The 19,377-nt window shown below is 38.0% G+C and overlaps 2 protein-coding genes, 1 long non-coding RNA gene and 1 other non-coding gene across 5 annotated transcripts; 1 reads left to right on the top strand and 3 right to left on the bottom strand.

Moving 5' to 3' along the window:
- Positions 1-728: 728 nt before the first annotated feature.
- LOC116027800 lies at positions 729-4,999 on the bottom strand. Its single transcript, XM_031269557.1, has 9 exons — positions 4,555-4,999; positions 2,863-3,014; positions 2,538-2,633; positions 2,399-2,461; positions 2,097-2,165; positions 1,901-2,003; positions 1,737-1,808; positions 1,550-1,638; positions 729-1,105 (listed from the first exon to the last, which is right to left on the bottom strand). Exons 1-9 carry the CDS (start codon positions 4,898-4,900, stop codon positions 953-955), a joined length of 1,143 nt encoding a protein of 380 aa, XP_031125417.1. The 5' UTR covers positions 4,901-4,999; the 3' UTR covers positions 729-952.
- A 4,869-nt stretch (positions 5,000-9,868) lies between these two features.
- On the bottom strand, positions 9,869-12,175 carry LOC116027681 (protein HAIKU1-like). The gene is made up of 2 exons (XM_031269395.1): positions 11,946-12,175; positions 9,869-11,513 (listed from the first exon to the last, which is right to left on the bottom strand). Exon 2 carries the CDS (start codon positions 11,359-11,361, stop codon positions 10,321-10,323), a length of 1,041 nt encoding a protein of 346 aa, XP_031125255.1. The 5' UTR covers positions 11,362-11,513; positions 11,946-12,175; the 3' UTR covers positions 9,869-10,320.
- Positions 12,176-16,349: 4,174 nt separating this feature from the next.
- Positions 16,350-19,377, top strand: LOC116026638. Of its 2 annotated transcripts, XR_004099866.1 has the most exons (3): positions 16,350-16,600; positions 18,174-18,402; positions 18,723-19,377. It is a non-coding gene; the product is annotated as an uncharacterized LOC116026638 (long non-coding RNA). The 2 variants fall into 2 exon arrangements; XR_004099865.1 differs by lacking the exon at positions 16,350-16,600 and having other exon boundaries at positions 16,607-18,402.
- TRNAM-CAU lies at positions 16,355-16,438 on the bottom strand. Its single transcript is given in 2 exon segments — positions 16,355-16,390; positions 16,401-16,438. It is a non-coding gene; the product is annotated as a tRNA-Met (tRNA).

Consider the following 19,377-nt stretch of genomic DNA (forward strand, 5'->3'; position numbering starts at 1 on the left):
CCCCCCCCCCCCCCCCCCCCAAACATCATTTTCATTTTATTTTTTTTTAATTTTTCAATCTGCTTTCTATCTCCTCAATTAATTACAGAAGTAATCATTGCAAAATAGGGCTCCATTTTGCATTATCTTATCCACATTTATGTGCTCTTTTCCATTATCTTCAGTTCAAAAAAGGCGAAATTTCTCACCCGGAGTCTTCCTATTCTGATTTTATTAGAATTATAAAAAGTTAAATCACAGCAATTCAATGGCTCTATAAGTAGAAAGGCCAAGGCATGATGCGGCCTATAAGACTGGAGTCATCACTCACATATGAGGGTGAAACTCCCACATTGTTACTGTCAAGATTCGATCATGTGTCTTTGAGTGCAATCTTTTTGTCCATGTCTAATATCTCTCCCTCGCTCTCATGCATATTAGAAGTGTTATTACACTCAAAAGACTCAAGAAATCATTTAGTGGATAGCACCCTAATATCACCCCTACCGATGCCATTCCAACATTCCTTTTCGATCTTTTCCTCCTTTTACATGACATGACAAATTTTTTACTGGTCGACTCTACTACTTTAAAGGTAGTATAATTTATCGTTAAACTACACTTAGAATCACATTTTAACCGGTTGAGTCTACTACTTTAAAGGTATAGTAGTATAATTTATTGTTAAATTACACTTTGAACCACATTTTCACATACCTCTATGGCTCTATATATGGCCTATAAACAACTTGAAAAGAAGGCCTCTTTTACATTGATTGATCAACAAAAGTTACCATTTACAGTTAAATGGGATTGTGTCTGTTAAGCTAGTATGTTCATATACAATGTACAAAATTACTTTTTCCAAGATATATACTTAATATATGTATGGCATATACTACTAATAATAGCAACAAGAAGCTCTATATATTAATTTACAAAATTTTCCCAAACCATGCACAGCTCCAATCCATCACTGATCCCTTGACTGTTTTCCTTCCTGTTTGAGCTGTTGGATCCTCTGGCGTAGTCTTCTCCGGTGATCGTTGATCTTCCACAGCCCATGCCCCAAAACGACAGTCGAGTATATACCGTGCGTGATGATGGGCGCGAGAATGTTATCCGTCTGTCGTGGACAGACAAATGAAGCGTAAGAGGTTCGTTTACAAAATGCAGACAACAGTACTAGGATGTTGTCAAAATGCAACAATGGAAAGTTTAACGTTGTGGGATATGCTTGCCTTATGCTTACTTCTCAGTATCTGGTTGTCATATCCTACTTAAAACCAATTGGTGATAACTAGGTGGGTATTAACCATTTAACTACATCCCTCCGTGGTAAGCCATAGCCCCACGTCTCGAATCAAGCAGGGGCTGAACTCAGCCAACCCTGCTAACGCCCAACGGACAGGGAGTACTAGGATGTTATCAGAATGACATAATGCAACAATGGAAAGTTTGTCGTGGTGGGATACATCAGGTTATAACATGCGACAACAGTACTAGGATGTTATCAGAATAATGCATCAATGGAAAGTTTATCGGGGTGGTATATGATATATTAGGTTACCTGGATCCATTCGAAACCGAGGTAGAGGGCTAGAATTGCTTCTAGCAAGGGAGAGTATATCTTCTTCATTTGCCGCCTCTCATACCAGGCTGCATAGTAGAACATTGGTTCAGAACAGATTATGTTACAAGTCTTGAAAGCAGGGGTGATAAAACTACTAGTTCTTAATTAAGTTAAATTTTCGTACCTGCAAATAGCTTTTTCAGATCTTCACGACCCGAACGAGTCTTCAATACAGGTGCAACAATATAAGCGGGATCTGAAGTGAAAGTAGAAATGAACGAATAACTTTTCGGATCAAATAGCAGCAGTATTGCATAAAAGTTCCTATAGGATACACTCGGGGCTTACCTTTTGGAGAGGAAGCCATATAGTAAAGAGAACCCGTAAGAGCAGCAGTGACAACAGCAGCAAACGCCTGAGCAAATGGGACGAATGGTGGCAAAACCCCAGTCTACATTTCGACGAAACAGAGCACATTACGATTATATATTCGAACAGCTGAAAGTTCAAACAAGAATAGACAGGTTATTAAGTATTAACCTACCATAGATGCCATCCCGCGAGCATCAGTGACCAAATCCGTGCTCCTAAGGAATATGTCTGCCAAAGCTCCCTGCAAATTATGAATAAGATCACAAAAGGATTCCATTTGATTGTCGCCTTTCCTTTGTTAACTGAAATACTAGTGAAAGATAGATGCATATCGATCTTTTGCAAAATGGCTGGATAGTTTTTGCCCCGAAAAGGGTGTCTGAATGGATGGAGCATGATTCTCGGGCCAAAATCTGGCAAGTTCGATTCTTGCCAGCATCCAAAGGAATAAAGGTGAAAGTACTAGAGACTGACCTGGACAGCAGCTCGGTAAAATAGCTCCTCCCCGACAGAACTTGCAGCAACGATCAGAACGAACTACAAAATAATATCAGATTCGTGAATTCTCTCTCTGTATGTTACAATGGTGCAGAACAATAGGCAGATAACTCACCTGCCAAGGCGACATGCCATAAAAGAAGTTTCGTAGCTCCTCATCTTCAACATCTCTAATGGCACGAGCATGAGGCGATAACTTCACAACTTCATCCTGTTTCAGTCGCAATAATACAGAAAGGTGAGCTTATACGGGTAATATCATATTAACCTAAGTCCTTCAACTTTCAACCAAAGACCTTGTGGTCAAGCGGCATAATTCTGGCTCTCCCAAATGGGAGGTCACGGGACAAATACTACATTGTAACAAAATCAATAGTACTAAAAAAAAATTGTTCTAGTTAGTGCCTGGAGCTCACGAGCAGTAAGGAAGTTCAACGTACATCTAGTATAAATAGAAGGGCCATGATTGGAGGGGCCGCGTATCCCAACCCTTCAACAATCGCATCTAATGTTGGCGTGAACCCTCCTGTACTATCTATTCCCGTCATGGAACATATAAACCTTCCAGCTAAAGCCATTGCACCATATATTCCTGAGTTCCAAACATAAACATCAAGAATGTCAGGTAATCACGAAAAAAATAAATCTTTTATCATTATTTTGTTCAAAAAATTATGCACACAAGGAAATATAGAAAACGGTCCAAAAACGAACAATCGAAAGGCAACATTGATGACTCCTGCAAAATGACAACAGAACTTCAAAACCAAAACAGTGTCCAATTTCGATGTCCCGTTTAAATAAGCACTTCCAAGATAAACACTTTTTGATAAGTTCAAAACAGTTCATAGAGTTTGTCGTTTAATTTCAACAGGTGTTTCAAAAATGCTTAAAATAAATTCGATATTTCCCTTTCAGTAAACCTATCCAAACACAGTAAGCATTCTGCTTTCACGTGTTTTTTACAACACAGTATTATTCTGCTGTTGTTACAAATATGAAACATCAAAGCTGAAAAGCTAAGCAAGGAAACTCAATATTTCACTTTTTAGTTCAATTTTCCAATTTAGGAAATAGGATGAACTATTACAAGAATGGTAGGCAGAGGTTAACCTCCTGTCTCTTCCCATAACTTTTTTCTTTTTTTTTTTGTTCTTTTTTTGTTTTTTATAACCCAAATTTCTCGACTTCGCTAAACTATATCCCAGACCTCATGAGCCCAGGAGGAGATAAATCAAGTCAATCTAGCTTCGAGACTCAGTACCAAACTGTATGCCCATAGTTCTGGACCCCATGAACCCACCTCCGGGGCCCATAAAGAGGTAAATCAAGTCAATTTAACTTCGAAACTCAATACCAAATTGTATGCCCATAGCCGTAGTTCTAGACCCCATGAACCCACCTCCGGACCCATAAGGAGGTAAATCAAGTCAATCTGGCTTCGAGACCTAATATCAAACCATACAAGGCAAGTCTTAATTGAAACTTTCGAGTCTTTCCATAACTTTTCAAAATGGAATAATGAATATCATTTTTTTGCTTTTGAGTTCTGAGAACCAAAGGGGCAAAGGGAAATGTTCACTTTTTCCATCATCAATGTACAGAAAAGACTCAAAAGAGACCCAAACCGAAATCTGTTCTTTTGCCCAAACTATTTACTGTATTATAAAGGTTTATCAGTTAATCTGGTGTTTATACAGTTTGCAGAGTAAATACTCACTAACTACTGCACTAATTCAGCAATTATTAACCCAGGGTACTTGCAAAGATTATAGCTTTTATGAAGAAACTCAAGAATTTTCACTGTTTTTTAGCTTGGGTTCTTGATTATCCGCTAAATTGAAGCATGTGCTCCATCTCAAACCTAAACTGTTAGTTGGACAACTCGTCCCCTCAGATTACTTTTTGATAGATTCCAAGCAAAACGTGTACCATAGTCTCTTTTTTATCGGAGTTACACAGAGAGATTCGAACGGTTCTATACCAAATTGAAGCATGTGCTCCATTTGAGCTAAAAATCTGATACTAAATTGAAGCATGTGCTCCATCTGAACTAAAAGTCTAAGTTGATAGTCGGACAATAAGCTAAAGAGTTGCAGATAATCAAAGAAAAGCTATGGGAAGAAGCTCACCGATTCCATAGCTAAGACGCACGATTGCACCGATCTTATCCCAAACTGGAAGTTCGGCTTCCCGGAAGGTCTGGTTGAGCGTGGTGACCTCCATAGTGGGTCCCGTGAACGTCCCGGCAGCTCCGGCCGCCGCGGAATCTCTCTCCGCCGCTGCTCCGCCTTCCACGGCGTCGCCGCCAGTTCTCTCCGCCGTCGCCTTGACTCTAACCACCGCAATACCAGCCGTGCTTTTCTTCTTCTTGTTCTTGATGAAATTGACCGGAAATTCGTGAAAGATTGCAGCTTTGCAGCCCGGAAAGAACGGTAGAGGGGGATTCGGCGCCCGGAATATCATCGGAAGCTCCATTTTTTTAAGAGAGGTCACCGGAGGTTTTATACGGCCGGCGAGATAATGATTCCCGTCCGGGTTCTTGTTCTGAGCATGCTGTAATCAAGTCTCGCAAGCAAGAAGAAGAGATTTATAGTATATAATATATGATATATGATATTGGCCGCTGGTTTTGTTTTGTGGTCTCAACTCTCAACATGTCAACCTCAATCAATACTTCAATGCTATTTTATTATTAATTTTTTACAGCACCCCATGTTTTTAGGGGTTAAATTATAGGTAAGTACGCGAATCAAGTCATGACAGTCACACCATACAAGTTTTATGTAACCTTACGGTTAAATGGACCTCCTCTTCTCCTCAAGGGGTGTGGACCGACCGAGCAATTTGAGTATGTTGCTGAGTGGTCATCATGCTGAAATGCGAAATTCTGAATGTGGAAATGTGGTTGCAGGTATCATGTACTGATCCTCCCTCTAATAGGCTGCTAAACGCATAAGTTAGACATTCGCTTATTGGATGTGGAAATGTGGTTGCGAGTATCATGTACTGATCCTCTCTCTAATAGACAGCTGAACACAGAAGTTAGACGTTTACTTACTGGATGTGGAAATATGGTTGCGAGCATCATATACTAATCCTCCCTCTAATAGGCAGCTAAACACAGAAGTTAGATATTTGCTTACTGGATGTGGAAATATGGTTGCGAGCATCATGTACTGATCCACCCTCTAATAGGCAGCTGAATAAAGGGATTTGACATTTGTTTAGTGCTCACGAGAAACCTCTTTCACTTTAAAAAATTACTCTCATGTAAATGCAAGTAAAACTCGATCTTTAATCTTTCTTCTCAAACTTCACCATTGTAACTAATTAAGCTGTCCATACTAGCTACCAAGATATATCATTTAATTTTGACAGTGGCATAAACTATCTATTTAGAGGTTGTATCGGTTTATCAACTGTCTGGAGCGGTTAAATTGGCGTGGCATACTGTTTTTACACTTCGATGTTAACAAGGTGGTTTTAGGGGTGGGTCCCACGGTAATCTCGCAATTATGTACACTGTAGTAAAGGGTTAGAAGATTTTTGCATTGCGTGGGGCCGGAAAATCAAGCTGGCCATTGAGAATGCGCCACGCGGAGATAACGAGGGATTTCCTGAGCTTGAGAGATTATGTACGATTGGTCATTTAATCCATCCATAATTGACAGTTAGCAGAAATTTATGTGGTATTTAGGGATGAGAATTCTAGCTAACACCTTTTTTTTTTAGTGGTGGACATTTAAGTTTTGTACTTACTGTGAATTTAAATTGGATCTGAATATATAGTTGTTTCAATATCTAGTGTCATAAATTCTTCTCTTTAGATAAGGTCGTAGTTCCAATTAAAATGAGAATCCTATACAATATCTTAATTTGGACTTTTATTAAGTAATTTGAAAGCATACGTACATATGTGTGTTCAAAAAGTTATGTCAAAATATAAAATATATTAAAAAATTACATCTAAAGTTTTACATAAAAGTGGAATGTGATGTGCACATTTAATTTAGACGCAAAATAAAATTTATCAAATTTTGGGGGCCTTGTGCATGGCCCTAGGCAAACATGTCAAGAGCCGGCCTTGTAACTCTAGACCTATTGCGAATTTAAGTATGATATCAATATTGTCGAATATTATTCTATCTAAACTTGTTGTGAATTCAGATTAGATGTGAGTTTATATGTATAGTCGATTAAATATCAATGTAAATTTTTAATAATGCCAGAGGTTATTCAGTTATTCCCTCTAGACTCATTGCAAAATTAGGTTGAGTGAGAGTTTATTTATGTAGTTGTTTAAATGTCAATGTTAATAGTGTCGAAAGTTTTACTCACGAAATTCGTTGTGAATTTAGTTCGGAAACGAGTTTATATAGGGTTCTACCCTCTAGACTATGAACCCCCTTCTTTTTATACACTATTCTCTCAATAATAAGTATTCAAACTAAAAAAAATAAAAAAAATAGCACATTTCAAAAGACTAATTCAATAGATGAGATACTATTTAAAGTTTAAATATCACTTCACAATTCTTACGAAATCAATTAAAAATGTAACAAGAGGTTACGTGTGAAATTCGAGATCCCATATGAAACTTCACATTCAGCTTTAAAATCGTATCATTTTCAATTATCCACCATCAAGATTACATATATTCATTTAATTTGTACTTGTACTCTAGAATTTGAAAGTGTGACGCCAATTATTCAGACATTGTACTATGTCAAGACTTTTAGAATTTGTACCAAACATTGGCACATGACATAATTGCCGAAGTTTACCTACCATTTTTGAACTTTTTGTCAACCTCTTTTGGGATAACCTTGTACTTCAAAATGTTAAATTATTGATACCTTTTAATATGTTTCGAATTTGTAAATTCTTGTTTCAATTTTAAAATGATTAATTATTGAAGTCATATCATTTTAATTTCCTTTGGATGGGATTTTTTTCACCTGAAAAATAACATTTTATAGCGTTTATTTTTACTTTCTCGCTGGTGTAACTTGAATGTTCGAATATTACAACTTATGACATATTTATGCAAATCGAACGACAAACATAACATTAACTATGAGAATTGTCGGATAATCAAATAACTCCATGTCTTTCACTCTTTTGGAGGTATTAATGTCTATAGTTAGAATAAAGTAAATATTCTTGGATCGAATTTCTAGTTAAACTTGAAGCGACCTTGTATGGTGACATTTTCTTTGAAAAACCAAATGATTTTTGGTTGACCCCATCTAGCAAGTCGAGCCTAATCACTTTGGATTATTGACCATCATCCAGGCATCATTATACCATCATATTTAATTATTTAGCTTCGTTATTGTGAACGTGATGACTAATCTCATCCGTTTATCAAAGATGACCAATGGTTGAAAATTAAGAAAAAAGTGCAGTGACTTTTCTATGACTACGATAGTGTATTTGGAAACACTCAATGCATTCGTAGATACCTAATTGTGTACTTATGATCTATAACTGTGCACTCACGTGTGTGCACTGTTAGTTATTTACGAATGTACTTTTAAGCATTTTCAAATACATCATCGTAATTACGAAAATAACATCGCATTTTTTTATTTATTTCCAAGCCTTGATTATTATATAGGAATTTATGAGATTAGTCTATACGTTCTCACGAGGCATCCAATAAAGAAAATAATGAAAGTTTTTAAGATGAAGTTCATTGCCTTAGCCCTTATTGGCTTTATATGGTTGAGTAAAAAAGATGGACATTTTCTTTTCCCAAAAAAAAAGATGGACATTTTCATAATGGGCTTGAAGATCCAATCCATGATACCCAAATTGTCTATTGAAATTTATTTTTGGTCCTACAAATTTGATTGTAAAGTAACAAGTCTATCAATTGAAATGCACAGAACAAGAAAGTATAATTTGGTAAAAGATGGGGTGAGAGAGGCTCGAACTCTCGACCTCAGGATCACTCAAAGCTATGAGACCTACGCGCTAGCCAACTGCGCCACCACCCCATTTGTTTATCTAAGTAGAAGCGTTGTTTATTATTTCTATCGTTTGTATTCTTACAATACAATTCATTAGCCAAGGTGAGTCTGGTTCCTGTATAACCTATATTCATCACGCTTGAACTGAATATTTATAATATTAGACCTAAACATTCATCAAGTTCGAACTATACTTTTATGTTCATCTCGTTCAAAAATTATGTCTGCCACTCCAGTCTCACTTCTAGACATGCCTTTAAAATGGCGGGCAATCCATCCAAATTAGTCAGGTTGTTAGCTTGGTTCCAAGTTAGTCAGGTTGTTAGCTTGGTAATTATTACAAGGTTCTAAGCTTTACTCTCAACGGCCTATTAGCCTTCTTGATTCGAAGACCGATGAAAACAACCCTATCCAAGTTGGTCAGACTGTTAACTTAATAACTACAAGATTCTAAGTTTTACCCCTGACGATCTATTAGCCTTCTTGATTTAAATCGATCAGTTATAGGTAACTTAGGTTATGTTGGTTTACCTCCTTATGATTCTTCACCGACTAAGGTCACAAGATAGAGTTTACCCAATGCTCATCTAAAAATAAAATAATAAATAAGGGGAATGACTTCTGTTATGTGTTTTCCCAGCAGCCATTTTTGTTGCATTGATATCTTCACTGCCCAGATTTAACCATTTAAGCTTCATTTCTTGGACTAACATGGATGTCACAGCAGCCATGAAAGCATACACTGTCTGATCTAGAGTCTAGAAATTCATAGAAATGTGATCAAGGAAGATGAATTTGCAGATGGTATATCTCGCTCAATGCTCAATATGTACTGGATGAAACATAAATGCGTATTTCAATTATCAGTTCAGACTTTTAGTCGAAACAGAACATATCCTACAACTCATCTAGTTGTGAAAGTAACCTCGTTGCATAGCACTTTCAAAGGAAGAACAGATCATTGCCACTCTGTTTCGACTAAAAGTCTGAACTGATAATTGAAATACGCATTTAGTTGTGAAAGTAACCTTGTTGCATAGTGGTTTCAAAGGAAGAACAGATCATTGCCACTCAATCAACACCAAACAAGGGCAACAAGCCAACAACCATTACTTTCAAGCATATAGGAACCAAGAAAATAGCACAAGACGAATCAAAAGGAACTCGACGTTGATGCTATTCTACCTGTTCCCGTCGTATAGCTTAACCATTGAAAGACGAGACAGACCGCCTATCGGTTGTGTCCTTCCCTCGACTCCGGTGGTACGATGCTCCAACTAGATAATCCAATACCATTTTCTTTCTTTCACATAGTACACATTAATTACACATGCATTGAAAAGTAAACCTCAAATTGAATAGTCAAGGCACTACTAGTCACAAAAGGTCATTCAACTATCAATGGATCACATATTTCTTGCACTGAATAAAAAGAAAAACAAAAGAAGGCAAGCATGACATCATAAAATTGATAAAAAGTGCACATTTATAAGATGATGTGGTTTCAACCAAGTTAAAAGAATATAAAAAAAAACGTTTACATCTATAAATTTCAGTAACCTACATCCTTACAAGTTACAGGCCACGCTTGTTGTTTGGAAGAGTTGTTTAACTAACTCGCCACCTAACATGTGTGAGCCGGAAATAAACTGGTTACATTGGCTACTGCTAGGAAATCTACGTCTAAGATGTGAAATGAGTATTGACAGAACAGATACAAACAGCAAATGAAAACAAAATACATATTTCGAAGAAGATCTTACATTTTAGGGTATGAATCTCCATAGGAGAAGACACTGAATTCTCGGCAACATAGAAGACAGGCTTAGCTGCGATGAACTCCAAAAGTGATTGGAGAGGATGTGATGTGCATTTGTGCAAGAACCCGAGGGGAGTCAGTAGCTTTTGCTCCTAGGACTATTAAGCCCTCCATCTAGGGCTTGTAATGGGGAAGAATCCGGACGGGGACAATGGGAATCCGTAGCCAGGAGACGGAGGAGGATGAGGCCCGGGACCAAGAATACCTGGCTGACCGATAGGAGAAAAGGAGAAATTAGGCGACAGTGGTGGGGGCTGCTGCATACCCGGGGAAAGCAGTGGGTATGATGAGTGTGGAGACAACAAATTCAAGAACCCGGAAGGCGAAGGCAAAAGGAACTGAGAAGTAGGGGAAGGCAAAAAAGGAGGACCGTTTATTCCCGGGGAGGGAAGAGGGGATGGAGCGCCATTCATCCGGGGAGACGGAAATGGAGGAGCAGCAGCATTCATCCGTGGGGATGGAAGGCCATATCGAGGCGATGGAATGGGCGGGACAGGAGGGTTAGGAAGTAAACCGGATGGTGGCGGGTGTGGTTGACCGTGCATAGGCCCTTGTGGTTGAAAATTTGGCTGTCCTGGTAAGTGTGTTTGTTGTCTAGGGCCTGAATCCACAATTGAAGTTTGCAAGTACCGCATATAGGCTGAAATGGGAGACTCAGCCGTATTCGCCCAAATATCAGTAGGAGTAAAAGGCGGCAACACAGGGGACGGGGGCTGACCATACTGAGGAGGCGGGGGAGGAGGTCTAGCAAAGCTATTATTATACGGAACATTCGTGGGACCCTGGGGTGGACCCACCATCTGAGGCGGAGGGCGGATGGGAAGTTGAGGACGGTTTATTGGTGTCAAGGGAGGAGGCTTAATCTTTTGCAACCTAGTATTTTGCGGTTTGGGAGCATTCGGTGGCCTAGGAGCAGGCTCACGCAAAGGCGAGCCTGTCAGCTGCTGAACTATGCTCCGGAAATCGTTCTTGTTTATATTGTAGACCTGCGGTTGAGGTTGAGGCCTAGCACCTCCCGCACCCCCAACGTTAGCATTGCTGAAATTCGGTTGGTGTATCGGACTCTTCTTTATATTCTTCCCCATCTTATTCACCCCCAAAGTATCTGGATGTCTACCCATCTGCCTATTCGAATTATCCATTTCACACAATCTCAAGCCTTTCACTATGATCCAACAACAATTTTCTCTAAACTTTCACTTCTTCTCCCAACACAATCTCACTGAACTTAACTACCAATCACAATTCACAAAACTTCAAATGCCATCCAAAACAGATCCAACCACTCATAACCCTGCAAATCCAAGTGTGATATACTTAAAATCACTTAAAATCAAGAAATAAAGCAAAACCATAAATGAAAATCATAAAACTATCCATCCATGCCCACCAAAATCCCAGATCAAATCAGCTTAAGTTCCTTCAAAACCCAATACCCAAATTCCCAAATAATAAAGTGTCACTAACAGACAGCAAAATACTCAATACCCAATTGTTAATCATCTCCAAAAAAATCCCAAAAAAAAATCCAAAAAATCAGAAAAAGATTTCATGTTTTTAGCTATTCAACACTCACAGAAGCAAACAGAAGTCAAATAAACCAAAAACTCCCAAAAGTCTTCGCCTTTTTCCAATTTTCAGCCGTGTTTTTCGTTCACATCGCTGGAAAACAGTAAACCCGGCACGAAAATAGAAGCCAAAAGACAAGAGGGGAAAGAGAAATTACAGCGTGATTCGCGGCTTTTGCGTCTGAATCTCAATTTTCTCCTCCTCTTTCCGCAGATTCTTTCCGGTGAGGTTTGTCTTGCTAAAACCCCTTCCGGCGGGGAGAAAACTCTTGACCGGAGCGGCGGATGAGAGCTCTGAATCGAGGGAGGCGGCGATGAGCGGTGGGTCAACGATGGAACGGAGATTGAAAAAAAGGTTGCGAGCGAGAGAGCGAAAAAAAACGAAAAGAAAAAAAAACCACAAAAAAATGAGACGAAATGACGAATTAAAAATTATCGTGCGCGGTGGGGACCACCGGCGCTGTTGAATTGGACTCTGAGAGTGATGGCCCCCACTCCACGCCCGCGCTATAATGCACTGCCATTTACGTCGTCGCCGTCGCTGCGTGACGGAGGCGGTCAAACCCCCCGTGGCGGTGATTATAAGGGACGTTATAATAGTCAAGAAAAAACCAATACAACGACGTCGTACTACCATAATTCTTTTTTTTTTTTTTTGGTACAACGTACTACCATAATTCTAAACTGAAAAAGTAACATTATATGGTGATAACCCAGGAAAATTGGTCGAATGGTCAGACAATTAATTTGATAACTTCAAAGTTTCATATTTGATTTGTCATGAAAGTTGTCTAATGTAGTAAATAGGGGTAGTACAAACTACAAGTTACAGAGCTAAGGTTGGTCCGGAGTAAGGCCCCTTAGCCTAGCCTACTTGTTGGTTTAAAGTGCGGAGTTGTGACAGCGGGTCAGAGATTCTCGAACTTCCTTCAGCTTATAGGGGTAGTCAAAAGTCCATCTCTTCGTAATAAATGCGGTATTTATAAGGTAGGAGGGGGAGCATGTTTCGACCCTGCAACATGCACGGCACGTGGAACGCATGCACGGGTCTAAGTCGAGACCCAAGGGGACTTGACCACGTGCCTTAAAGTCCCTGCGATGTCGCACACTCTTGCCAGAAAAGAGGTCAGTACGTCGGTCTCGACTTGATTAGGCTATGGCGCATCGCCTACTAAGGTTCTCGTACATACTGTCTCTTGGCGATACCCGGTTGAGAAAAATGGTCGAGAATTTCCTGGGGAGGTTGGTTTGTGCTTCGTACCCACGATGGGCCGCAACCGACCACTGACCATGCAAGGGTATCAAGGGATATTCTCCATCATTGTCTATTGGTTTTTTTTATTTGAGTCGGTTAATTATGTACAACATAAATTAATTTTGCTCATTATGATCCTCTATTAAGCACAAGACAAATTTCATTCAAAACGCAAAATCAGATAGCATGCAGTTGTCAATTTTCCGTATAAAGGAATAGTCTTTGCTCCCAAACTATAAAGGATTAGTCTTGATCCTCAAGGTGGAGGCTCAGGCTCAAAATTTGGTAACCTCTATAAAGCAAAATAAATTAATAATATACTCACCAAACTAATGGACTCTTCTATATAAAAATTTGGGAGTTTAATTGAATTGGTTCTAATTATTATATAACAAACTTTAACGAACATACTAGAGCGTTTAAATCAAACAAAAATATGACATATTATTATGAAAATTTACAAGGAGATCCTAGGTAACATCCTTTATATACAATAGTCAAGAAACAACACGGGAAAGATAAATCATACTAAAAAAAATACTATGCTACGAGCTCGACCAACAAGGTATTTGCAAGAATCCAACTCGTGACCTTCCAGTACGAGAATTATGTTTCACCAACTTAATCGCCCATTTCGGAGCTATCTTAAGTCGAAACTCGAATTTGACATTAAATTATTAGACCTGAGATCTAAACCGATAGAGGTTAATTTCTTTTAGTGAAGCCAACACTATTATTAAATAATAATTAATTATAAATCATTTTTTATTTCGATTTTTTTTAATGAGTTGTTAGAATAATATTGGGAATTTCTTATTATTAAATATTTAAATTTAAATTAAAAAGAAAAGTTGTATTCCATAGCTTAAAACACAGTCTAAATCCTATTGTTAATTATAACGACTTTCTACCAAACTTTTATTCCCTTCAAATTTGACCGGACCTTAGGCCGGTGACCTATTTAGATCAAGACCGGTTCGAGTTAATTCATTTTATTTACTTCATTTATCATTTTATGTGTGTTTACTAACTTAGTGTTGATTTGGTCAAATTACTTAGTGCAATTTGATTTTTGCCCACGTATTCTTGATTGAACCGGTCATATAAAAATTTTCTTGTGTAATTTATCTCTTATGTATTATCTGTAGGCTATTAGGTATTAGTGAAATTAACTCAATGTACACCCTTAAATACTGCTTGCAAGTTTCCTCGTCACAAAAAAAAAAGTTATTTTTTCTCATGATTTTAGTTCACATCTTGACGTGACAAACATATTCCTTTTATTCTCACAACCATGAATTGACTACCTTCATCGATTATGCACTAAAATTTACTTATTAATCAAATACAAAACGAAATAATTATATCTTGACACGTAAATAAGTGAAATCAAGAAGGGAATGTAGCATCGCTCTTGTCAAAAAGCAATAACCAAAATCCTTTTTTTTAGTATAATGTTTGTTTTATTTAATTTCATATTAGTAAATAAAATTTATATAAGATACAAAGAGTTAATTTAAAAATTATAAACCTTCAAAAAAAAATTAAAAAGTATAATAAAATGCAAAAGGAAAATTTGAAAATTATTATTTTTAATTGAATTTCCCTAACAACTTTTTAGTAGTTGATGTTAATTTTCTTTGACCCAAATTTACTCAAGAAATTTCCTTTTATTGACATGTTTAACCCTATAAAAATGATATCAACATCTCTCCCAAAATAAACAAACTAATTCATTTTAAAGTTGATATTTTAACCTTATAATTGTATTTTCGGTTCCGCTTACTAATTGTCCTGATCATAAGTTTATTTTTTTTTTTGGTACAAATTGACAATATAAATTTGTTTTCTCTTTTTTTTTTTTTTGTGATGTCAATTTATTCAAAATTTCTTATACTCGTTTTGTAATTATAATTATTGTGTATTTATGTTATTTATCATTTCGAACAAAAATATGGATGAAATCATTTGACCGAAGGAGATGACCAATTGAAGAGTCAACCTAGCTAAATGCTAATGTAGTAGTTGCGTGAGGAGTTCCTTTTGTAGCTTGCTTGTGTATCCTCCTATGTGGTTTTGCTATTTTTGGCAAGGAGGTGTTTTAATTTCATTTATTGTAATATTGTTGATGGGTTATACCTACTTAGTCAATATAGTAGTTTGACATGCACCTTAGGTAGTTATACTTGGCTGGTACATAAGGTCCCATGTTACATAGGAAAGTTTGTGAATTCAGGGCGACTAAGCTGATCGACTAACCCTGACAGGGCAGTTAGGATGAGACACATGGAGTCACAACAGTAGATCAGACCAACTTAGTATAGTTGTATAAATCGATTCCAATATAGTATAAATAGCTTGGTTGGCCCCGCTCATAAAGAGCATGAAGAACGAGAATGAAATCTTTCTTTAGTCCCAAAATATCGAATAGTGAGAATTTTATCTAATCGAATACTTTCGAACTTATGCAATATCAAGTTGTTTAAGTACTGTGATTAATCCTGGATTAAGATTTGAACCAACATGATTGGGGTTATAACCTATCACCCATACAGATTAAACAGAAAGTAAAGTATGTAAATGACACGATAATTGATAACCAAGTTAAGAGATAACAATTCCTACATCCGAGGGGGAGGGGGGCATTCCAAGAACAGATTGCTCAATCCTTCATTCACCAATTTCCTAATCAATAAACCTTACAACATTGTATGGACGAAGCACACAGAAACAACAACAACTACTTAGCTCTATTTAGTAGTGTGTCGATTGAGCTCTTGATCAGAACGCTCTGAAGCTCCCTCTAATAACGTCATGTCCTAACCTCCTGTTAGGTGATCTTGTTGTACCACAAGAGCGCTTAAACATTACATACTCAGACTCTAAACTAATGATTTTCTTTCAAAATTTTTAACAATTCAGATGAGATATTTTCAAGTATTGTTCTTTTGAAAAAGTATTTTATTAACAAGGCATCTTGTACTCACTTAACAACCTATATCTCTTTCTAACTATTGTGCACAATTGTTTATATATGAAAGCCTAAGCCTCTCACGCCACTCACGCAGGTATTCCACCCTATTTAAATTTAAATATACATAAAATAACCTATAGCACTATGGAGTTGATGCTAAGTTGCTAACTATGGGCTATGGTGGCTATGGAGTTGATGCTAAGTTGCTAACTATGGGCTATGGTGGTAGGCAAAAAGATTGGGGTGAGGGCTATGGTGGTAGGCAAAAAGATTGGGGTGAGGGCTATGGTGGTAGGCAAAAAGATTGGGGTGAGGGCTATGGTGGTAGGCAAAAAGATTGGGGTGAGAGAGGCTCGAACTCTCGACCTCAGGATCACTCTAAGCTATGAGACCTACGCGCTAGCCAACTGCGCCACCACCCCAATTGTCAAACAATTCTATATGATCGCTACTTGAATCTACAGAACATTTGTTTGATTGTTTCTTTCCTGCCCTTATTCCCCTCATCCGATCAGAAGTCAAATCCACCATTTCTCTGATGATTGTCTGTGCCCAAAGGGAAAATTCCTCTTCAAGCATAAAAGGTATTCTTCTACTTTCTATCTTTTATTCTGCTTGTTTTTCTCAGTAGTTTGGGCACTCAAGATTGTGTTTTTCTTTGGTTTTTATGATTACTGTCATATGCTTTTCTGAATTCAATTTGCTCATCCAAGAATAAGAAGAAGAATTATTGAAATTTGAAAGATACCCAGTCTATGGTGTTCATGTCTGCACCTACCATGGCTCACAAGGAAACAGTGAAACTTCTCTGACCAAATTGCACTATGTGCCATAATCTACACCACTGGTTTTTAGCTCAAGAAAATCTCCACCTTTCACTTAATACTGCTTAAAGCTGCAATTTTGCTCCATTCATGCCTTCACTGCCCACATTTACCTTTCTTTCTTTCTTTCTTTCTTTCTTTTTGGCTTGAGTAGGAAACCGTAGTCACTATCCGAGAACGTGCACAGGTAAATCCCGCCTTGTAAGGACCCAAGAGGTAATCCGACTTTGGTTGCCCATAGCTTATCGGTTCAACCCAAGAATACCAATATATATGCTATTCCCACTAGTAGCTGACTTTGTGGTTATCAAGCCAATAACCCGACTAACTTGGTTGGGTTGCCCCTTTGTTATTAAGTACAATTGCCAGTATAGATGAACAAATACTACAATGTAATAGAGTCAGTAGTACTAAAAAAAAAAGTATAGTTGCCAGTAAGATGGAAAATCTATGGGGACAGAAAGTAAATACAAAGTATCTGAGGAACAATCTTTCTAAGCACTATGATGGAGTCTTTAAAGGATGTTTGTGTGCTTGAAAGTTGTGATCTTTGATCTTTGATTTGTTTATATCTACTGCCATGTGGTTTGGGATTTTTTTATCAAATTGGAAGTAAAAGGAAGAAAGGTATGAAATGTGCTAAGGATATAGGATTTCAACTTTCTTCAATTTTAGTAATAGACAAATGGTGTGTTACACTAGGGAGACTTTAGGCTACATTTACTTCAGTTTTTCTAGTTTTCGGTTATCTATTCTCTGTTTTTCGAATTGGGTAAATGTACAGGTTAGCGTGTTCTTTGTTATATTCTTTCCTTGATAGAAGAAGGATAACACTAGCTTGAAAATTGGAGAGGCTGTTTAGTGCTTTGTGAGGGATAAGAAAAAGACGGGGTGGATTACAAATGTTAGAAGAGTGAAAATACTAAGAATGGCTGGCAATCCCAACCGAGTTGGTCGAACAGTTAGCTTGGTTAAGATACTGATTCTCCAACTTATAGGTCGAAATTGTGTAAAGTTATTGATCAAGCTCAACCATGAAAGCTTCAATCTATGGTTTGATGTTTCTGTAAGTTATAATGCCATTTGCACTTCTTGCTGTAAGTTAGGCATATATGCAACCTGAAAAGACTAAATTTTTTCCTGTTTTCTGAGGCAAACAGTCTTGAATAGGTAGAGGTAAGCCTTTTTTTTTTTGGGTGACTGAGAAAAACTTGCAGTTACTATTCGAGGGTGTGCACTGAGTAAACCTCGTCTTGTGTAGCGAGTTTTATATGGTAGCCTGTTAGCATTTCATTTCCCTTTCTTGTTAAGACGCCTAATTAACCATTTGCAGAAGCAGCATTGTCCATCTTTGGTTGGAGACATCACTAAATTTCTCAAAAACTAGAAACCTTAAAAACATGATCGAGAAAATGGCAAAAGATCGGAGCAACCCTAGCCAAGCTGGTCAACCAGTTGTTAACCACAACGTTACGTTTCAAGTTCAACTCCCGGTGAAAGCTGCTTGTTGGCCGTTTAGGCCATTTACCCCTTTGTGATCCTTTGCTGGTTAAGGCCATAAGGTAGGCTTCACCATAACGCACCTTCCGGTCCAATAGTGATTACAGGCTTTCCAATAAATCAAAAAATGGCAAAAGATGAGGTGCATGTTAGGCATAAATTATATTTATGCATTTTATTATCATATATCATCATGAATAAGATACATATGTATATGAACAATTCTGGAAACAAAAAAATTACATATAATACATATTTTTGCACCCAATCACCCCCCAAATGATCAAGTGTACATGCATATATTCCTCATTTGTTCATATATATATAACAGAGTCTTCAATTTGCAGTTTTTAGACCTAATTTCCTTAATCTGTCTGGTCAGGCTTTCACATTCTGTCTCAGATCCTCAAAACTCCAATCCCTCCTCATCCCACTGCTCCTGACCAGCCGAGGCGTCTCGCACTCCACCGGCCCGCTGTGCCTGCGCTGTGACACTCGGCCGCCCTCTGCCTTCTGCCGCCCGGGATTTGACGTGGCGGCGCCGTTGTTGTTCCCAGGGGCCGGCCAGCTGGGAACCAAGTTCCCCGACCAGCTCCTGTCGTGATGCCGCCTCAAGCTCCGGCCATTCCTGGCCTTCGATCCGCCCACGATAATGGCGGCCTCAATTCCGCCCCTCAGCGAGTTCGATCTGTGGCACGTCAGGCAATTCAGACTCATAATGGTGATGATGAATGGATCAATGATATGATAATGGTTATGGAATATGATGAAGATGATATATAGATACTAGATATAGGTTATCCGTGGGGGGCGGAAAGATTTTAGTTTTGTTTGTGGGCTTTAAGGTTTTGAGGATACATATTTACTTACTAGTATAAATAGGTTGTAGCATGCATGGAGAGGAGGAGGTGACAAAACTGGCTTCATTGTATGTATTATATATACGTATAGAGAGATAGACAGACAGAGAGAGAGAGAGAGCTATTTTGATGGAGGAAAGACAGTCTTACGTTAATGGCCATTGTTTTTCAAGTTTC

The sequence above is a fragment of the Ipomoea triloba genome, chromosome 8, assembly GCF_003576645.1.
Source record: "Ipomoea triloba cultivar NCNSP0323 chromosome 8, ASM357664v1".
Taxonomy (NCBI): Eukaryota; Viridiplantae; Streptophyta; class Magnoliopsida; order Solanales; family Convolvulaceae; genus Ipomoea; species Ipomoea triloba.